The sequence below is a fragment of the Cyrtonyx montezumae genome, unplaced genomic scaffold, assembly GCF_038088225.1.
Source record: "Cyrtonyx montezumae isolate F1298 unplaced genomic scaffold, pur_monq_1.0 scaffold_0, whole genome shotgun sequence".
Classification (NCBI taxonomy): domain Eukaryota; kingdom Metazoa; phylum Chordata; class Aves; order Galliformes; family Odontophoridae; genus Cyrtonyx; species Cyrtonyx montezumae.
Window position 1 is genome coordinate 39,822,239 of NW_027071824.1, and position 21,072 is coordinate 39,843,310.

At 40.2% G+C, this 21,072-nt stretch overlaps 1 protein-coding gene across 1 annotated transcript in view; it reads right to left on the minus strand.

Moving 5' to 3' along the window:
* The window catches only part of ARFGEF3 (ARFGEF family member 3), a 79,722-nt gene extending 70,527 nt beyond the window's left edge, over positions 1–9,195 (minus strand). Inside the window, exons 1-2 of the mRNA XM_065733202.1 lie at positions 9,111–9,195; positions 8,013–8,064 (exon numbers count right to left, since the gene is read on the minus strand). Coding sequence (XP_065589274.1) covers positions 8,013–8,064; positions 9,111–9,195 — 137 coding nt within the window. The remainder of the gene's footprint in view (positions 1–8,012; positions 8,065–9,110) is intronic.
* Positions 9,196–21,072: the final 11,877 nt, after the last annotated feature.

Genomic DNA, 21,072 nt, shown 5'->3' on the forward strand with positions numbered 1-21,072 from the left:
GTCATTTGCTTCCTTGCTATACTTGTTAATAACATTTTGATTTCAACAGTGTTCCCAGATAGTAGCCTGATACTGTTGTCAAGAGGAAAAAAAACAGCAAAAACAAATAAGCACACTGTGTACCTTCCATGAAAAGGAGAAGAGAGACAACAAAAGATTATACACAGTATTGAAGTGGACAAGGCTGAAATGATAATCAAGGTGCTTCCAGTCTCCAAAGATGCCACAATCTCTGTGATACATTATCATCCTCTCCCTAAAGCATCCACCCCACTAGTTGCCCTTTTTGTGTAAGGTATGGGAGACACCTAATTACTCTGTTCTTAAGTTTGATCACACACTTCTTCATTATAAAATAATATGTATCCTTTAGCTGATTTTATTTATTACCATTTGAATAAGCATAAGGATGAGGTGAGGGTCAGATTACCTGTTCTCGGATACCACCTGGCCACCACCAGGGTACAGCACACACTACCTGAGCCTGCAATTCTGAAAGCTTATCAAAGAAAACAGTTCACATAGTTTCAGCACAACTCTTCTTTCAGACTCCCAGCCTCCTTTCGCTATCTAGGGCAATTACCAGACTCCTGATTTTCTCACTTTCTCCTCCTTTGCAAGTACTCAAAGCAATCAGACGTTTAACACACACACACTGCTATCCCATTATCATCCTGAGGGCAATGTTTCACTTGTTACAAATTGGACAAATGCTCCAAACAATGACAACTCTAACCTTTTCTTGGTGCTATTCCTATTCTGAATAGGTTACATAAATCCCACAGTAACTGCAGGCTTTGGCCACAAATCCAGAACAGACGTTCAAGAAAATCCATAGAAAGAACAAAGGCAAAGCAGTGGTGAATATAAAGTTTCACTGCTACAAAGAATGTCAGTAAGGGTAAAAAGCTGGTTCATGAAACAGCATAAACTTTTAAATGACATGTATCTTTAAAAACACCAAGACTAAATAACCAATGGACACCACCACACAAAAAACTGTAGATGTCTCTGTTCACTGCAGGGGAATTGGACTAGATCACCCTGAAAGGCCCCTTTCACCTCAACTCTAAGAGTAACAGAAATAAGCTTCCAAAACCATGTACTTTTTCCCACATTACCAAACTTTCTTCATTACTTTCAAGAGCCATAACCGTGGCTGACAGGTGTTTAGGGACTCCTAGATGAAGGGGCTTTAGAGCATTCCTGGAATCATGTCTTGACAGCAGGAATTCAGACATGGAAAATGACACTATGCACTCCTTACCTTCCCTATGCTATTATGTCTCTTTTGTGATCCCAAAACAGATGCAAAGCTCTGATGAGACAGAAATATCTGCCCATCAGACAAGAAGGAGGGCAAGTTACAAATCTCCAAATAAAGATCGCTCAAAATCTTGAATCAGACAGTGCTGTACGGCCTTTCTCAATGCTTGGTCACAAATACATTAGGATAAGGAATGCAACTTTTTAATTGAGATCAGAGCATACACAACATAGGCTACATTAAGGCTCCCAGACTCTGGATCCAGCATGTAAACGGACAGCACAGGAAATACAGTTCAGCAATCCAGACTACCACTGGAACTTCTTGTCCATAGGCCTTCCAGGCAACTCATTACACACTTGCTGAGTGCCAGGAAGCGACTCTCTAGCAGTTGAGCAGCATGAGTCATGTACTTAGCAGTCAGGTTCAAGAGGAAAACCTAGAACAGTTAATGCCCAGTTGTTGTGTCAGTAAGAACAGGAAGCAATGTTTTAATAAAGAGTAAGACAGATGTATGATCAAAACAAGCTGTTCCCACCCCCCAAAAAAAACAACAAAAAACAACCCCAGAGATAGTCATTAATTCCTCCATACACGTTTCTCTTAGCCAGGCAAACTGCTATACTCATAAAATACTCCCAAACAAAGCAATAATTTAGTGTAGTGCTATCTGCATGTTTTAACAAGATACCACAGTAAAACCAGCAAACAGAGGAGGAAACAAATGGATAAATGAATACTAGTTAAGTTGTTCATTTATGTATCCATTATTTTTTTCCCAAATTAGTTATCCAAAAGGTTCTATATGATTTAAGATAGGTGTAAAATGAAATAAATCATGAACTCCAATGTCTTACCAACCAGCGTATTAATATACTACTTTACAATCTTGATTTTTTTGTTTTTAATTTCCTACTGAAAGATGCATGCTCTATGTTATTATCTTGGCCTTTGGCATTCAAAGATCACAGTCTCAAGAGATACTGTGGACAAACTCTTGAATTTAAACTACAAACTGCAGCTTCCTAAGTTTATGTACGAACATAATTCAGATAATCTGCTTTGTAAATCACAGAACCATTATCAGAAATACCCACTTATCAGATGGGACAGCACATAATGGATAACAGAACAGAACAATCAGCAGACTATTACATTTCCCTACCAGCCACAAGAGACGATAGATGACATACTTCTTGAGTCAGAAATGACAAGCCTGCTTATATTCCTGATAGATCTTCCCTTCTGTTTATATATTCCACAATAAGCACATGTAAAACTTTGTTTTAGCAGCATAGTTCTCGCCAGGTAAGTACACAAGCAGTAGTAACTCAGCCTACTCACCATCCACTTTAGGTTTGCTTAAAAATTCTGAAGTAAGAATTTCCAAAGACAATTAGTTAAAAGTCTCCTTGTAGCTAGGAAAAAGAAAGTTAGGGGTGATAAAATAAAACCTTCTATATCATATTAAAAAAAGAAAGCAAACATATTTTTTTAAGATCAAACTCGGAAAAGAACCATAAGGACTAATCAGCTTTCCTATCCATCCTCATCCAGCAAAAACTACGAGAAACAACACACAAGATAAAGCAGATAAGAGAAAAATTGGATGATGAAATTACAAGTATTCCTTCACAATGTAGAAGCCAAGATCATGTATTCATCAATGTAGAAGCCTCAAGATTCTTTAAATGGATTAACCGTCTGCAAAGGTAAGTGAATGGAAGTCTCCCCGGTATTACATTTGGTCACAATCATACCACGTTTACAGTTTTTACTTATTGAGCACATACATGATAAAATTGGTATGCTGTTTTATTTAAGAGTTTATAAGCCACAATTCCTTCTCAGCTTGCCACATGCAAAACTACAGATGTAAAAACAAATGGTGAAGTAGAACCTCCAACTGCATCCTCAAATTCCCATGACTACAGAAAAATCACAAGTAGGGTAGGGATTTCAGAAGTTACCTAAAAATAAGACTCGCTTCTGCTCCTGACTCTCTCTACCACGCTGACTTGCCAGACTTCACAAATAGCCCTTAAAAACTAGCACCAAGATGAGCACACAAACGGGAGAGACAGAACTGGACATAAGCTGGTTATTACATAAGAACCTAGTTCTCACAAACGGTTCATCTTTCCAGCTCTAATCCCCAGAAACACTGTCTAGTTTTCAGAGGTCAGTATGAAATACCAGAGGGATGCAAGCTTTTGCGGTAGAAACTGTTTCTGACAGAAACAAGCTTATAAACATTCAGCATCTGTGAAAGCCACAGTCTGTATCTGCCTGATTACACACACAAAGTGGGTATCTTGAAGGCCTGAACCTGTACCTTTGATTTAATTACTTTCTGCAATCAATATGTTGAAGGGAAAAGTAAGCATTTGGAAGGCCTTCCTGCATTTTCTTCGAAGAAAGAATGCAAGCTACATTACTTACTGTGCCAAAATGCTTCAGTCATCGACATATCTCACGACCATTACTTTAACATCCACAGGGGAAAGTCAGAGCTGGCACAGACAGTAACTGATACTATTGAGAGTCTTGCCTATGCACGTCTGTGTTCAATCACTCTCCTTCAGGATCAAACTCAAGTTTGTGACAACACTTCTACTACACCGACTAATGGGCAAATTATGCATTTGCCCATTGTTTTGGTCAGAAGAATTTCCTCACGAATATTTATTTGCCTTCATCAGTTCTTTTTAAGGGCTCAATTCCTTGTATCTATTTAGTTACCCTTTTCAGAATGTATTTCACCCTTTAAAACCGCAACGGAAAAACTTGCCAGGAATTAGCCAAGAAGAGAGGCTAGTTCAGTGTAGGTAGTTGGCCTTAGGATAGAACTTGTCAATGAATAACAGTGAAACAAACGCAGCCCACCTTAGTAGCAAACAATTGTTGGCTGGCAGACAGCATTAAGCTCTCTCTTAAGCTAACTTCCATGTGATCGATTCCTTTTTATCTAATTCATTATTTACAAGTCATTCATCCTGTCTCCTCAAGCATTTAGCACATATTTAATTTTCAAAATACTCGTTCATCAGAGACAAACACCACCATTCTACTCAGGCCCAGGTGGGGTTACATGACTCTCCCTTCTTAAAAATTCAGTAGGCATTAACGGCAAAGTTCATTTTCATCCTATATCTCTCTACTCTTTAACATTTCATATTCTTGTTGAATACTCTGATCACAAGTTGATGTGCTGAAAAAACACATGCATATTTCTACCTCAAGGGAGAGCTGGCAGGACTCTGTGGGAAATCTGTGTCTTCAACCATATTTGTTGAAGATTTGAATCTCTAGGAAATGAATCACTTAAAATCATGACCCTTTCAGAATTAATATTCAAGGTCATTAACTGAGTTCATAAGTCCAATTAAAACCAAAGGAAGCTGAACAGCAAAATAGTCTCATTTAGCCATCTGAAAATATGCTCAATAGATCTCTATTAAACTAATTAAAGAATGACATTCCAGACTGAATGCCCAATCATTGCACTTCCTTGGGGAAGAAGTATTCCAGGTGCTCGGGAATACAGCAGGTTATGTGTTGTCTAAACTGCTGGCGCTGGAAACAGTTCTGATACAAATGCTTCAGCTGAGCCAGCTACCTGCCTGCACTTCAAGAAACAGTATCACACAGCCTGCTCTATGCTCAGGAGCAGAGGCTAAGCACAAAAGCAGAATCTGCAGACAAGCCACAAGCAAACCAGAACAATGATAAAGTCAACTACAACGCCATGGTATAGACAAGTACATAGCTAGCTAAACATATACAAACCATCTGAGCTAAATTTCTCATCTCTGTTCTCATACTAAGATTACTATCTTGAAAGAAAAGTTTGAAGAATCTCTACTCATCCAGAACTGTGGTTTCAAAAGGAGCAATGGCAAAAAAAACAAAAAACAAAAAACAAAAACAAAACAAAACAAACCCCCCCCCCCCCAAAAAAAAAACAAGGAGAGGGCACAGGAAGAGTAACAGTTTATATCTCCTCCTCGTGAGCTGAAATCACTGTTCAGTTCCAGCAGAAAAACTATTCAAATAACAGCACAGCCTCTCCATCTCTCAATTTAAAAGGACTAACACCAACAGAAGCAAAATATTGTTTTGTGACTACGCACTTACTAGATTTGCTATTTCAGGAACTGAGCTAGTATTTACCTCAACTGGACATAACAGATCATGAACCTCCACCCCAAGTTCTCACGCAGCAGAGATATGCTCTAGATTAAGTTTGTCAAAACATAACACAGGGAAGTACTGATGTATTTTTCTCGCATTCAGTATATTCAGTGACTCAAAATATCTCCTACGAAACAAGTTTAAACATCATTTCTGCACAAAAAACACTCATTTGTCTTACGTTCTTAGAAAAGAGCTCAAAAATTTTTCTCTTGAACTATTTTTGATGCTGTCCCTAGCACTGCTAGTATGTTGCAACTAAGGATTTCAGATTCAAATTATGGACTAGGGTCACTTAGAGTGAAGACATATATCATTTTTCCACCAACTCTAAGATCACAGAACACTCCAGACTACATCCCAGGCTCTCTGCTACATCCAGTAGTGCTAGAGTGAAAAGGGTGAATGGTAGATTCATAGTGGATAAGCAGCCAAAGGCTGATGTGCATTAAAGCAGATGATGCAATCTGCTGCTGACCAAGATGAAAAAAGGTAAGGAACACAGTCAGGATCTCTCCATGATGCATCAGTTTTAGCCTTGAAAATGAGGCAAAGATCAGAAGTGCAACTATCTTATTACAGTGTAGAAAGATGGTCTTTTTACATCAAGGCATCACAATGCTGTTCATTAGCAACTAATAAAAAAGAACTTCTATCATAGTTTTGCTGGTACATCATAAAGGCAAACTCCAGCCTAAGACGATCATCTGGAGCCCAGTAGGAAATTGTTAGCAGAGAATAGAAGAGTAAGCTTAGAGTACTGGTGAAATTAGGGATGGTCAGGGGTTGCACGGCAATGTCGTATTGAAGATCCCACTACCAAAGCTGCTATTCAAAGTCTCCAGTGTACCTTCCATTTTCTAAGGAATGATAAACAGCAACAAAAAAACACATACTCCCTTCACATCAACACTTGTCAAGATATTAGCTTTATTAAAAAATAAATAACAGTAAAATTAAACAAATATGACATTAAAAACATTGGAAGAAGAAGAAAAACAGCAAACTGTAAAGAAGCATTAGGTGAGTGAAAAATGAGCTGACAGCCAGCTAGTTCATACAGAATGAAGAGTACTTAAGAGACCATATCCTGTTGAAAAGACAAAGGCTGGCAAATGGGAAGGTAAAATGCTGTATTTTCTCCAGCCGCACTGCACAGTAAACAATCTAATGGATCTCCTGGGAATTACTCATCTGACTGTGTTGGAAGTGCACATATCTGGAATTGGTTGTGTCAGACCCATGCTACATCTATTCCTGATTGACAGGAGGCCACTTACAGACTAGCTGACAGGCATCCAAGAACAACAGAACTGTTCTTATTCCTTCCCTGTTGGGTGAATAGTCTAGAAAGATGAGTTCTTCAATTCCATAATTTTCCTTGTGCAATGTTGTACCAAGATCAGTGAAGAGAAATTGGGTGATAAAAATACTCCCAGGAGAGTATTCTTGTGGTCAAACCAAAACAAAACAGGATCATCTTTGTCAGCAGTTAGTAGTAGTTGCTGTCCAAAAAGACTACAGGACAGGATAAATCCATAGCAACACTTCTAAGTACTCTCCTGTCAACTCAATTATGTATTACTAAATACTTTTAAATAAGAAGGGCCACTTCTGCATATGACAGACTTCAACTGACTTCTTCCATGGATATGTTGAGGGGACTTATGAACTAATGCAAACTTTTTTAGCATTCACAATGTTTTCTAACAAGGAAGGCCTAAACATTTCACATCTTAGTTACAAGTGATGTGAAGTAGTATATACCCTAACATTTTCAACACTGAACTTGCTATTCTCATCTGACCCTTCCTAGCGGTTCTGTTGGAAGTAACATCTGTGGATGCCCTAGCCCTAGAGGTGGATAAAGCCAGGCTGGTTGGGGCTCTGGGCAGTCTCACTTAGTGGGTGGTAACCCTGCCTATGACAAGGTGGCTGGAACTAGATGACCTTTAAGTTCCCTTCCAAACCAAGTCACTCTATGGTAGCAACTAAGTCCACAGATAAAATTTCTCCCCAGATCTTAAGTAGCACCTCCATTTTATAAATGGACAAATGAAGATAAGAAGAAAGGACAAGGCTTACTCAAGATAACCCAGCAGGCTAGAGGAAGCAGGCATAGGAACTGTACTATTTAAATTCCTAGTCAGTGCTAGCTTTACAACTATAAGACTTGTTTCTACAATATTTATTTTCAGTAAACTGGAACTGGTCTAGATTTAAAAGAAAATATAGATGCAAAGATGGAGAAGCATCACTGAAGTGAAAACAAACTATATCAGACCACAAAACAGCCCTCTTTTCTAAGTGAAGTGACATACTATACGTACTTCTGCCCATTATTATAATTTTCCTTGCGTTTTACTCACATACTGAGGCTAAGGGTATATCAAGAAATTATTCATTAGGGTTAACTTAGTGATGTGCGTATATATGAATTAACAAAAACAAAGATTTAAGCATCTTCCTGTCTACCTCACTTTTTTTGAATTTTTACTTTAATTTAACAAACGCTCACAGCTCTACCAGACTCAACATTGCAAATTCTTACCTTAGCTGATATGGAGGTATCTTGATAGCAGCATCAGGAGAATCCAGTGTTTCTGTAAAACCAAAGGAAACAGTCTTAAAATAAACCCTGAGTTACACAGTAGTAAAAGAACCTCTGGACCAACGATCCCAAAGCTTACACCTATTCCAGCTGACAGAACAACTGCCACAAGTGCTCCAATTCTCCAAAGATCTACGTGGCTCAACCAGGACACTGAGTGCCAATGATTCTGTGCTTCTCTGATTCTATGAAATGACGTGTTTTCCTCAGTGAATTCCCTTTCACGTACCAGGGCTTCATCAGCACAGAACTGGAACGGCACAGAGGTTATCAGCATGGCTGCTGTGCAAGCACAACATCGATTCACGAAGCAGTACATGGAGTATCAAATAGAAAGGCCAGTAATGAGACAGCAACAGGTGTACCGACTACCACAGGCTCTGCTGTAACAGTGTAGCGGTAAAAACAAAAGACTGCCACGACAAAAGCAATGTTGAGTACACAGTTATCTTGATACGTGCTTCTGGTCACACTGACCAGAGCTCCAAGCAGTCATTTGCAAAAGAACCCCAAATCACAGCCAACGAAACCTGAAAGATTTACCTAACCTTGCATTCACCAGAAAGAACACATTTTAGCAGCTATGCGTTTCGTTACACGGCAAGGATCGCAGAGCTCGTGGAATCCAGAAAAAAACACATACATAACAATAATAATCCAGCTTCGGAAATAGAACCCCGGACTTAAGTTAGCGGTAAAAACTGCACTAGTGCATTCGTTTGCAGTGATTTATGAAACGGAGAGGAGGGAAAGGGTTGAGATGACACAACACTCAGGCAGAAGGGAACCGGTTGCCACTGACACCCGCATCCGCCTCGGAAGACCACGAAGCCAACCCGGAGCTCGGGGCGGAGGGCACACGGCGCTCCTCGCACGGCCGAATCCGCATCACAGCACCGAGCTGCCCGGCCCCTCGAGCCGCTGGAGGCGCTCCGGTCCCGCCGCAGGCAGAACAAGTTTGCCGAGGTCTCGCTGCCGTCGGCGGTACAGAGCCTGCCCCGCATCGCTGCTGCGCCCGCCCGAGCCCCCGGCCCTTACCGATGGCCCAGGTGCAGCTCTCCTTGATGGCTCTATGCTTGCTCCCCGACGCCTCCTTCTGCAGCTTCCGTAGGATTTCTTCCATCTTGCCTTCCCGTCGCGTCGCCGCGGGGGCACAGGTACAGGTACAGGTACAGGTGCAGGCAGCGATGGAGGAGATGGAGGAGCGGCGCGATGCGGCGCTGGAGCTGCCCCCTCCGCGGCCGTGCCTACGCGGGGAAGGTGCGCTGCACCCTACAGCCCGCCTGCCACCGCTGATGAATCACGCCGAGCTCCATGGCGGGGACACGTCAGTTGTTGCCGCGGCGGAGTCCCTCCTCCTCCTCCTCCTCCTCCCACCCCAGGCAGGCTCCCGTGGCGCAGCCGGGCTGGGGCCGCGCCTGGCCCCGCCCGCCGCAGGCAGAGCCCGGCGGCTGCGGCCTCGCTGCTGACGGCGGCGAGGGCTGTTCCTCCAGCACCGGGGGGAAGCGGCGGCTGCTGCCCCCGGCCGGGCAGCGACACGGGGTCGGCACCGTCGGAGCCGCCCGGGGCCGGGGAGGCTGCAGCCTGGCTGGTCGCCGTAGCGACCGGCGGCCCCTGCCCGCGGGACGCAGGTGTACCCGCAGCCTGACTGCGGCTTCGCTGAGCTGAAGCACGGGTCTTGCCGCCGGCCCTGCCTCGGGAGGCAGGCGAGGGCGAGGCGCCGCAGCGGGAGACAGCCGGGCCTGCCTAGCGGCGTGTGCTCAGGGCTTATCTACCTCTGAAATGAAATCAATGGCCGCGTGCCCATCAGGATTCAGGATCTGCGCTGCTTTTCCCAGCTGGAGTATGCTAGGGGCAGGCAGCACGGCCTGCTCTCCTCCGCCTGTGCCCTCATCGTGCACCTGTCTGTCCCCAGCCAGCCAGCTCCAGCACTGTTAGCTCACATCTGCCTTCTCCTGCCCCTGAACGCTTTCTGCCCAGCACCAGGGTAGTACTCTTTTTCAGAATCTTGTTTCCCTGCCTTAGCACTACAAAATGCAACTTGCCCTTTCTGTGACTGCATCACGTTAATTGGCAGTTCTGTTGCCATTGTCTTGTTGGAGAATAAACTCTCAAAAGGTGCAAGAGGACAAACAAGATAAGAAAAGAAAAAGACAGCGGATCAGAGAGGCAGACCATGGTAGCAGCTGGCTGTATTAGCAGTTATGTCTCCTACCACTAATTGGAAGAGTACCAGTTGTGAATCACCAGACAGAATATTGGCACATGGTGAAACAGCCATTGCATTTCCCATAGGACACTGAGCTTTCAAAGACTGTCTTATCCAAATTCTTACAAGGGCTGATCCTGCTCGTGTTGGAAAGTATAATGAATGCATAATCCATAGTTGCATTTTAAAGCCAGAGTGTAAAACTTATGTCTGAAGAAAAGGATTAAAATGATGCTAGCAAGGTCTGGAGGTGGATAGGGAACATCTAGAATTGCAGCACTTTAGGATTAATAAAACATGCTCTGACAGAAAACTCTTCAGATTCTAGGGTGCAAACCAGCCTCTCAACAACTGGAAATAGTTTTCCAGAGTTTTTTATCTCTAACCATGCTCCACCACCTTCCTTGGAATGAGCACCTTTCAGTAACTTCTGGCAATAGCTAGTGACCAGGGCTGTCTGTATACCATGATTCTCTAGGTCAAGGATCTGGCTGAAATGGAGATGAATTATTCCCTACCTACGTCTGTTCTCTTTATTCTGTGATGTGCTTAGTGGAATAAGCATGAGAATCAATTTCTATCTTTTTAGATCTTTCACATTTTTTCCTATGGGGCAAAATGAATAAAATAAAATAAATTGAAAAGGACTGTGATAGTGTTTGAGGTATTTTTAATGTACAAAAGATATATCAGAGATCATTGGGACCCATGGAGCACTAAAAAATATGTATGTGTCTATTCATTGTAAATAACTAATTGCTTATTTTCAGGAAGCAGTTGATTAAGTTAATTTTGAATTCTAGATTATTTTCTAGATACATGCAATGCAAATACACTAACTTCACTGAGGTCTCTACAGGAAATCCTTTGCAGCTGAAATCCACATGAGAGAATGCTGATTCTGCTGTCACTGAATCAAGACTTGCTCTTATAATCATAGAATCCTTACAGTTGGAAGGGACAGTTGAAAGGTCATGTATTCCAGCTCCCTTGCAGTGAACAGGGGCATGCACAGCTAAATTAGGTTGCTTGGGGCTTGATTCAGCCTCACCTTGAAAGTCTCCAGGGACTAGGCCACATCTCTGGGCAATCTGTTCCAGTGCCTCACCACCCTCACTGTAACAAAGACTTTTTCCTTATATCTAACAAAAATCTATATTCTTTAAGTTTGAAGCCATTTGACATTATTCTATCCATGTTGCTCTTAAACACTTTTTTTCACAGCTGTCAAAAGAGTGAGAGGACTGAAGATACTCCTTAGAGCATTTTAAGATATGTCTATAAGATTATGCAGTTGGAAAAAGAAGTAAGCCATGATGAATCTTCCCAAGCAAATTCGTTTCGGAATATGAGTCTGTTTGCTGACACTGTTCATATGAAGTCCTCCATCTCCATGGACAGTAGTTCATCAGTCCTTGCTTCTTATCTATAGTAAGCACATAAATACTCAGGAACCATGTCCTGCTAGAAGTCTTTAACTGAATGCATTTTGTGCCGACAGGATGTTACATTTATTATGTGTTTTGGGCTCCTCTCCAAGGAAGGTGGTCTGGAATGTCACATGATCTGTAAGTCTAGTTACAGAGTAGGGAGAGCTGGGAAGCATCGTCGCTCTTAAGTCCTTCTAAGACCTCCTTTGCCATGGCCTGGCTCTTAAATGCCAGCAACCTTCTGCAGTGGTAGAAGCTACAGAGGACTTTATCTCCTTGCACAGCTCCAGCCTTGTTCAGTTGGAAGTCAGAAGAATCTATGCAGATCTCCTAACTGCAAGATGCTGTGGTTATACATTACTGACAGATATGCAGGACACCCCTGAGACTCATTTGGCGATGCTGCTGATCTTTTGCAACATGGGAATGCAGGTTATATCCCAGGATAGATCCATGACTGAACCCAACTTAGAAGTGTGTGAACAAAAACAACCTACACAACATATACAAAGCACTTGAGTAATATTAGTACAACTAATTAGGCTTGTAAGCAGAATTCTGGAACAGCATGTGCTTGCTTCAATGCTACTACAGTTCTACTACGGCTCTGCTGCTTCTGGTAGCCAGGGAAGGATACGTAATGCTGGTTTAAATCTCTACATATATTTGTATCATCCATGCACACACCTGATCTGTCTCTGTAGTGTTTGAAACCCTAAAAATGAACAGAAGATGCAGTCATATATTTGCTATTAGTCATCATCATTCACATATTACCTGTTCTTTAGCCTTTTTAACAATCATGAAAGGCAGCAAGGCTTTGGGAAGCAAGACCTTTGCTGGCTTTTGCTTTTAGTTTTGCTTGTAGAGGTTGTAACTATGTCACTGATGATAGGACGGCACCTGTCGTTTTTTTGCTTGACTACACGGAGTAACAAGAGGCTGGCTGAATGCTCAGTCAAGTTGTTCCTGAGCAGGTGCTGCTTCCTGCACCCTGCACAGCATGACCTTGCGTAGCAAAGGCAAAGTGCTATGAAGTGCGGTGAGAAAGGGTGCTGCTGAGAGCAGTGAGTGGGAGCTGTGAGCAAAGCTAACGTACATTCAGGAATGTCTATTCAACATAACCATACATTGTTTATTCTGTAAAGAACATATGAAGCAAAAGTAAAGTTGTGAGACCTGTACCAGGATAGAAATGTGGGTCAAGACTCTGGCCCTGTTGATGTACTTTCTACAAAGACAAAAGAAAAGCAAAAATCCCCCTAACTGCTTTCAATCTACGATAATCTTCTCACCTCCCCCACAGAATTGCAAAGGCAATCAACAAGGGTGTCAGAAATGTAAAACAGCCATTCTTGGTCAGATCAGTGTCCTTACTATCCACAGACTTATTTGTGACAGATTTGTTGTGTATTCTTGGTAAGGATGGAATGAGTGTCCCTTCCTCTGGTAAGCTCCCACAGTTTCTGTTCATTTGCAGACTAAGCAGTTTCTGAGATGGGGTTTTATCTTTACGTATTCAGCAATACCTGGCAGATTTTTCTGTGTGAATCTATCTAATCCTTTTGAACATTTTGACCTTCAGAGCCATTTTTTGGCAGCAAGTTCTGTAGATGCATGGCACACAAACAAAAGAAATATTTTTGTACAGTTTATCTTTTTCATTTTTTTTTCTGCTAATGCTGCCAAACTTTTAACTATGAGAAATACTGCATAAGCATTCCTTATTCACTTTCTCCATGCCATTTATTATTCCTTATTCATTGAGCATATACTTCCTCAGCTGTTTTCTTTCCAGTGTACAGGAGACTGTTGTTAATTTTTTCATTTATCATCTCTGGTCATACTAATTGCCCTTCTCTGTACCATTTCCAGTTCTGTTCTCTTCTGAAATGAGAGTCTGGAGAGAAGAGTGAATATGTGGAAAAAGGTAGCATGGAGATTTGAACTAAAGCTCTTTCTTTGGTCAGACTGCTGAAAAGAGGGATGGAAATAAAAAGGCTTCAAGAGGAAAGAAAATTAAAACCAACTATAGAGGTAAACTTACTATGACTGAAGCTCCAAGTTGACTAGAAAGATAAATTTCAGAGGACTCACTGTGTCCCACTATTCATGCTTTAATCCAGAGGGTTTCCATAGTCTTAATCTATGGAAAGAGAAATAAAAACCGGAGTCAATGATCCTTATAAGTCCCTTCCAATGTGGGATATTCTATGATTCTATTCTAAATTGTAGTAACAGTACATACTTCAGTTGAATGTAAAAGCAAGGATGTAACACTTGGCCATCATATATTTAGTATATTCAAAATGTTCAAAAACAACTGTCTGAAGCTGTGTCTAGAAATACACTGAACTGATAATTTATCACAGTGCTGTGTGAAATGTAGGTCATTCAAAATTACAAATGAATTAAACATATCTGGGGTTGTATACAGTTGAGGCCTTTGACTGAGAAAAGTATTTCTCATTCTGAGGAAACAAGGACTTCATAGCATCTACATCTGTCAGATGCTTGTGAAGCAGAGCCGAGAAAGGTCAGCAAGACCTAAGTATATCTCTCCACCAGGCCAGAAATTGGTTATGATTTACATACTCTGGTGTTGAACGTGGAAATAAATGTGTTGAAGTACTAGAAATATTACCAGAAAAACTCAGTTTGAGTTAGGATTCTATCTAACGAGATTTTAAAAAATAGATAGGTGGATTTTTATATCACTATTTTGAATTTTAATATATGGCTCCTCTGAGACAGATCCCTACATTTGTTAAGCATAGAAACAAGTAAACAGAAGTACAAAGAGATAGAATGAAGAGAAATTAATTTGATGGTGTTCATTTAATGCTTCTGTTCTGCCACAGACAGATCAGTCTGAAATGAATCCCCTGGTTTCAGTGGAATGTTGCCGGTTTTACAATGCAACAGTGACAAAATTAAAATCAGTCTTCTTTTTATGCATTCATATGCTATTCACCTATAAAGATTAAACATGATAATTTTGTTCATTATTTCTCTGTGTTATCTCCAGAAAGCTCAGAGATGTGGTTTAACTCTTATTTAATGGTGCTTATTTGCCCAACTTTAAAGACAAACTTAGAAGATTTAAAAGCAAAATTGTTCTGAATTAAGAGAGTAGATTAGCTCCAGAACAAACTTTGGTTCCTATTTGGTATACTTTCTTTTCTTCACCATATGTAGAAATTTATTTCAAGGAAGGTAAACCTTGGACTCCAAAATCTCTTCCAAAAGATCTGTTATGGACCATATGCTTTCATCCCCACAGACACTACTTTTTGTTATCTCAGAGTAAATCATGTTCAATAATTCCAACATGCATCAGAAGACTATCAGTTGCTTATACATCTATCCCTGCCATGTGATCAGGCTCAAGCCTAGATTCTTGAATTTGACATTTAAATCTGCATATTAACAGAAAGGTTGATCTGTAAGTACCTGTGATATAGTGACAGGCTTGGAGGCTTTTCATAGGACACTCAAGAGAGAAGTCTGCAGTAAACTGACCCATGATCTTGCACACTGAGTGATGTCCTTTTATATTTCACTGCTTCTATTAACCAATGTGGAGTCAATGCTCAGATTACTATTGGCATATCCTCTCTGGAACTGTAATCGAGGCAATATAGAATTCAGCTTCCAGCTTTCCTAGAATAGACAGTAATTGCCTTGAAGTCGTGATCTGAAAATCCAGTGCTAAGTGGCTATTGACAACAGCTCTTATTACAACAATAGGCACACAAGCACACAGCCTTTTAGGGTTAAGGGAGACTGCTAATATCGAAACGCGCATTTCTACAAGCTTTTGAAAATTGCTATTATATTTAAATGGAAACCATAGCAGAAAGACACAGTGTTTGCTAACATCTAGTTTGAGAGGGGATTTCAGAGAATGTCATTGCAGACTTCTGTGCTGGGATTTCTGTAGCTTCCTGCTCAGTTATACTCAAGATATAAATGAAAAAAACTTGAGGAAATGGGAATCTAATAAACAAGGCTACTGGTGTTTCCAGTTTCTAGAAGTCAAATCAGATTCTTTCCTATCTGTGGTGCACATGAGGGTAACCAGACATAAAAACAGGTGACTGGGATATTATTAGAATGATGACCCTTTAAAAACCAATGACTATTTAAAGGGATACAGCCTGAATCTATTTAGTTGGCTTGATCTTAAACATATTTGTACACAGCAGAATCCTGGCTTCATTACTATTGTTAAGTCTCATTGATTGCAGTGGTGCATGATTGGACCTATGCAACTCTTTTACTTGACATTACTGCCACAATTGCAGCCAGTAGAACTGTCTGAAATCTTGATGATTTCTGACTTAGCCCTTTGCCTTTGTAATATACTCTGTCTTCTGATCTGTAAAAGCTTAGACTGCTGCACAGTAGCTGCACTGATTTGCCCTTTTTGTCTCCTCCTGGACACCTGGGAATAGGGAGATAGGAAAGACAAAGAAGTAAGATATCGGATTGAGGAGGACTGTTCTTTTAATTGAGGATTGCCTTTTCAGTGTTTAATTCCTCAGAATAATTTTGTGTATGTGGAATATTTTAAGGGAAGATATTAGCCTGTAACATGGAAATTTTCCTGTCTAAAATTTAAAAACCAAAGAATGTACAGTTACATACAATAATATTTTCGGTCTAGTTTGATTTCTTAATGTTCTCAGATAATGACACTATGATTTCTTGAAAGCTAGTTAAACAAAAGGTAATGATTACTCTGTCTTCCTTTCTTTTTCACCTGTCTTCGCATTTCTGTCCACCTACTTCATGCTCTAGTATTAGTATTCAGTTAAAATATAGACCCAAATGTACAGTTATTGAAAAAACATTGAGGTACAGCTTGTTCATCATGACTAAGTCTAGATACTAATCCATTTTCATGCCTCCACACAATTTCAACTTCTTTGTTTACCCACATTTGCCATGGCTTCTTCGTCACATCTTCTCTCTTTGTGCATATCCTTTCAACTATCCTTACTGCCTTCCTGTCTCACACTTCACAACAGATAAAGTTCACCCCATATAAACACTAATGTGCCAATGTCAAATCTTAGTCAGCCCTTCTGTATTTTTTCAGGGTAAAAAGAAAATCTATACCTTCATAGATCTTTAAAGTTATATGACATATTCCTGTAACTGGGACAGTTCTACTCTGAATTAGGTTAGATTAACGTGGGCTGAATTACATGCTTCTTCAGTAGTCTCCTTCTAGGACATGGGTAACCAATTTATGACTATGATGGGCCTTGACCTGGACACCATTAGGGTACAAAAGAAGCAAATCTGATTGCTCTCAGCTCCTGCATTGCATACTCATGACAGCCCACATGTATACAGGCTTACAAATGCAAGAAAATTATTATTTTGTTCCTTACAATGCTTGAAAGCATAGAAAGACTCTCCAGTTTTTCAGCTGATAAAAAAATGTGTAGACAGATATTATGAAATTCAGCAAGATTTGGACAAGTTTTCAAAAATACAGCAAGAAGCATAACTCTAATACACAAGCTGTGTGTACATTTTATTTTAATTCTTCATGCCAACTAACAGTGGCAGCACATCTTCTCATAGAAAGATTATCACATTGTGTTGACACTGGTAAAACCTTTATTTTGACTAGTGAAACTAATCTGATTGAAATTTAAAGCAGTCACCCCCTATCCAGATGGAAGATTTCAGCCCTGTTTAGTGTTTGGCAAAGCAAATGAAAATGAGATTATACTGTGGCAGCTGCCAGGTAAACTTCAAACTGTCCCACCTAGAATACCAGCCAACTGGAGTTGTGCATATGTTTTACAGATACAATCTTCGTTTCATACAGCCACAGTATGTCATTAAGAATAACAGTATGGCTCATTTCTTTTACTGTGGCATTTCTGACCTGTTTGGAGGATGATAACAAATACCAAGTGTCTAAGTTCATTCAAGAACAAATTAGTCCAATGGTTGCCCACATCAAGGGAAAGCTGGTCTTTATAGTTCAGAAGAACAAAGCATTGTTGACTCATTACAAACAGCAATGCAGATATCAGAATAAAAGGATTTAGTCATGGTGCTTACAGATATCTAAATGCAGGTGTATGAAATATAAAGAATTCTTTATCTCTTTTAATTAAGTTCCTAGGTTCCATTTCATAGAACCACAGAATCATAGGAGAATTAAGATTGGAAAAGCCCTCTAAGATCACCTAGTCCAACCATCAGCTCATCCCCACCATGCCCACTAACCATATTCCTCAACCATGTTTCTCAAATGCCTCCAGGGACAGTGACTCCACCACCTCCCTTGGCAGCCTGTTCCAATGCATTACCACTCTTTCAGAGATGAAATTCTTCCTAATATTCAACCTGAACTTGTTTTGGCTCAGTCTTGTGCAAAATGTTGTAAACTGATTTGCTGTTGTTGGCTAATGAATCAAGACAAAGGCCAAACACCAGCAGAGGGTTTCTTTTCAGCAATGGAGGTAAGTCCTGTAGTTATCAGTCTTACCCAATGACATGAGTTAACATACTTCACATATATCGTGCTGCTGCTGGATGCTTCAGTGCTTGTACTCTCCTGGGAGGGCAACAGTAATTCCTATATTCTCTGCCTTCACTCGCAAAGACTGCTACTTTATACAGAGGGTAGCTGGTGTCTGTATTTGCAAGACTGTATATATTCTGTATGTGTCAACTGATCAAAATGTACTTCTGAGAAGGAAATTCAATGCATATCCCTGAATTGTACCATAAGGAATCAATTTCTCAGATGCCGTGATCACACACAAGGTCATTAAAGTCAAAAAAGATAGTCCAGTAGAGTTACACCAACAGAAGAACTAGGTCTATCCTGTTCTATACTGCAGTATACACGTGCCACAAGTCTCTAGTCTCATAATCCAAAGAGAAAATAAAACAACTTGATGCTAATTATATTTTATTAACTTAATTAACTTGAAGAGAAATTCAAGGAATAGACATACTGCTTGTTAATCTTTTCATTAATGATCTTTGCCCACTATGTTAGCAATGAAACCAGTTCTGCAGTAATTTGCATTCTACACATGAATGTGAGACATTAGATTACAACTTCATTTAGTGAGGGAAAAACCTTACGTAGACATTATGTTTCGGATTATGTTGTATGGATGGTTCATGTCTTTTGTCTTTATGTTTAAAAAGAAGCAAAAATACCATGTAACAAAGCTGTGTGTCTAGATGAGGATTTGTCTCAAATTGCAAAATGTATGCTTCCTATGGTTGGCGCAACTTTACTGACACCAACATGTGTCTCATCAGCTATTTTCCACTCCCTCAATCTATTCCCTTCAGCATTCTGTGCTTTCTGATGATTATTCTCTAGAAATGTAGTTGCATAGGTTTCTCAAATCCTCACAATGCTGGAAAGCCACATTTGTATTTGTTTAACTTCCTCCTTGCTGAACATGACACTGGAACATGTTTTCAGTGCACGCCTTCTGTGTTCCCCAGATATCTCACATCCTTGCTGTGGTGTTCGGTTACGTACAAAAACCATTTATCACCTTATGCATTCCTCCACCAGAGGCATTATCCCTTAAATAATTCACACTCTATTGTGCCTTACCACCTGAGCTGCAAACAACATAAAAGACATTTAAGGGCAGTCTTTACATAAAACTCACATAATTTCATATATGTACAGTTGAACAGTTGTGGAGGTTTGCTTCAAGAAAACTCCAGCTCAGAAGGAAATTTACTGTGTCATATGTGAGCTGTTTGTCTCATGATTTGTTTCTGAATCATGAGAACAACTATCTTCAGTGAGAGATGCATCCTTAGAGGAGCATGTACAGGCAAATAATCACTTTTATTTTCTTGCTATGATTTGGTTTGAGGTTGGTTGGTTGGTTTTTGTTTTTTTTTTTAATTTTCATTATTTATTTATTTATTTATTTATTTTCATTTACAATGGGGACAGAGGCTCAGCTTGGTGTAACATGTCCATAAAACAAGCAAAGCTGTCAGGGAGCCTTCTCTCTGTTGTAATTTCATTTCACTTTCAGGAATATTTTTCTTTAGCTGGAATGAACCTCAAAAAATTGTGACTGTAGGAAGAAAGGAGCAGCAGAACATAATAATTCTGTAGTTCTCTTTGAGTTCCTACAGAGCTTCTCCCTTAAGAAAGTGCTACTTTGGGATTCCCTCCTCCACCAGGTATTGTGTTCTGAGAACACTTCTAGGAGTTCCTCAGTTGTGCTGCTTTTGCTCTTTTATCATTAAAGTTGTTTTTGAGAAGTGTGGAGCAGCAGGAAGCTGTCACACAGGCATCAGCACTACATGTGTTCAGGACAAGACAGAGCCAATGTCATAAGTGCTGCCTCGTTAAGTTCTTCTCATCAAGTTCCAAAAAAATCCCAAAACTTTGAAGCACACACACACAAACCCACATACAAGCAAAAACCCTTAGACTTTTATTCCCACGGGATCTGAGGTAATTCCTAAATATCTTATGAAAATATAACTGAAGCATAAGGATGATGGAGATTTGTTATTTCTGCTACCAAAAGTGCCCAGTGTACCAACATACACAGTCTGTTACATACAGATAGCAAATGGCTTTGTCCCAAAATACTGTCTAAAGAGAAAATGCAGGTTGAACAAAGTTCAATTTTTCTTATTTCTTCTCTAAAGAAATTAGGCATAGATTTCTTAAATTCCTTGACTAAAGCCACACACACAATTTGAGGAAGTGCTAAATGCTGTGTCTGAGGCAGAGTTTTAGGCAGAAAACTCCTGATTCACATCTCATCCTTCCTTTTTAGAGTACTGGCGTGTGAGAAAGCATTATTCAAAGATGCTGTGAACTTGGAATGGCTCTTCTCCTTATAAATGAAGGAGTGGCAAAAGGTAATGATAGCACTGGGCAGCAAAGATTATAACTGCCTGTGCACTGTGTTAGTAAACTCCCCTTTAGATAAATAGGTACAGGAATACATAGGAAGCTGAAATCTAATCTGTCTATAATTTATAATACTTATATTTTGGGGACAGCCGTTTCTTTGTGAAGGTAAGTTCTTTTATTTACAGGTGGAAGCTGCTCATGATTTGCATGCTAATGCATTCACAGCTGCAAAGCTTACAAATTAGCCTCCAGTTCACTATGGCAGTGCCATTGTCCTACTTGCCAGTAAGTAATCTGATCCCAAATGTTTCTAATGTCCTCAGAATAAACCAGCCTGAAGGAAGACCTTCACTCCTGGAGTATTAGCACACACGCACACAAGTTTTTTCCACTGAAAAATAAAAGTAAAAAAATGAAGTCAGTGGAGGAGAGGAAACTGCTAAGTGTTTCAAAAAAATAAGTACAAAA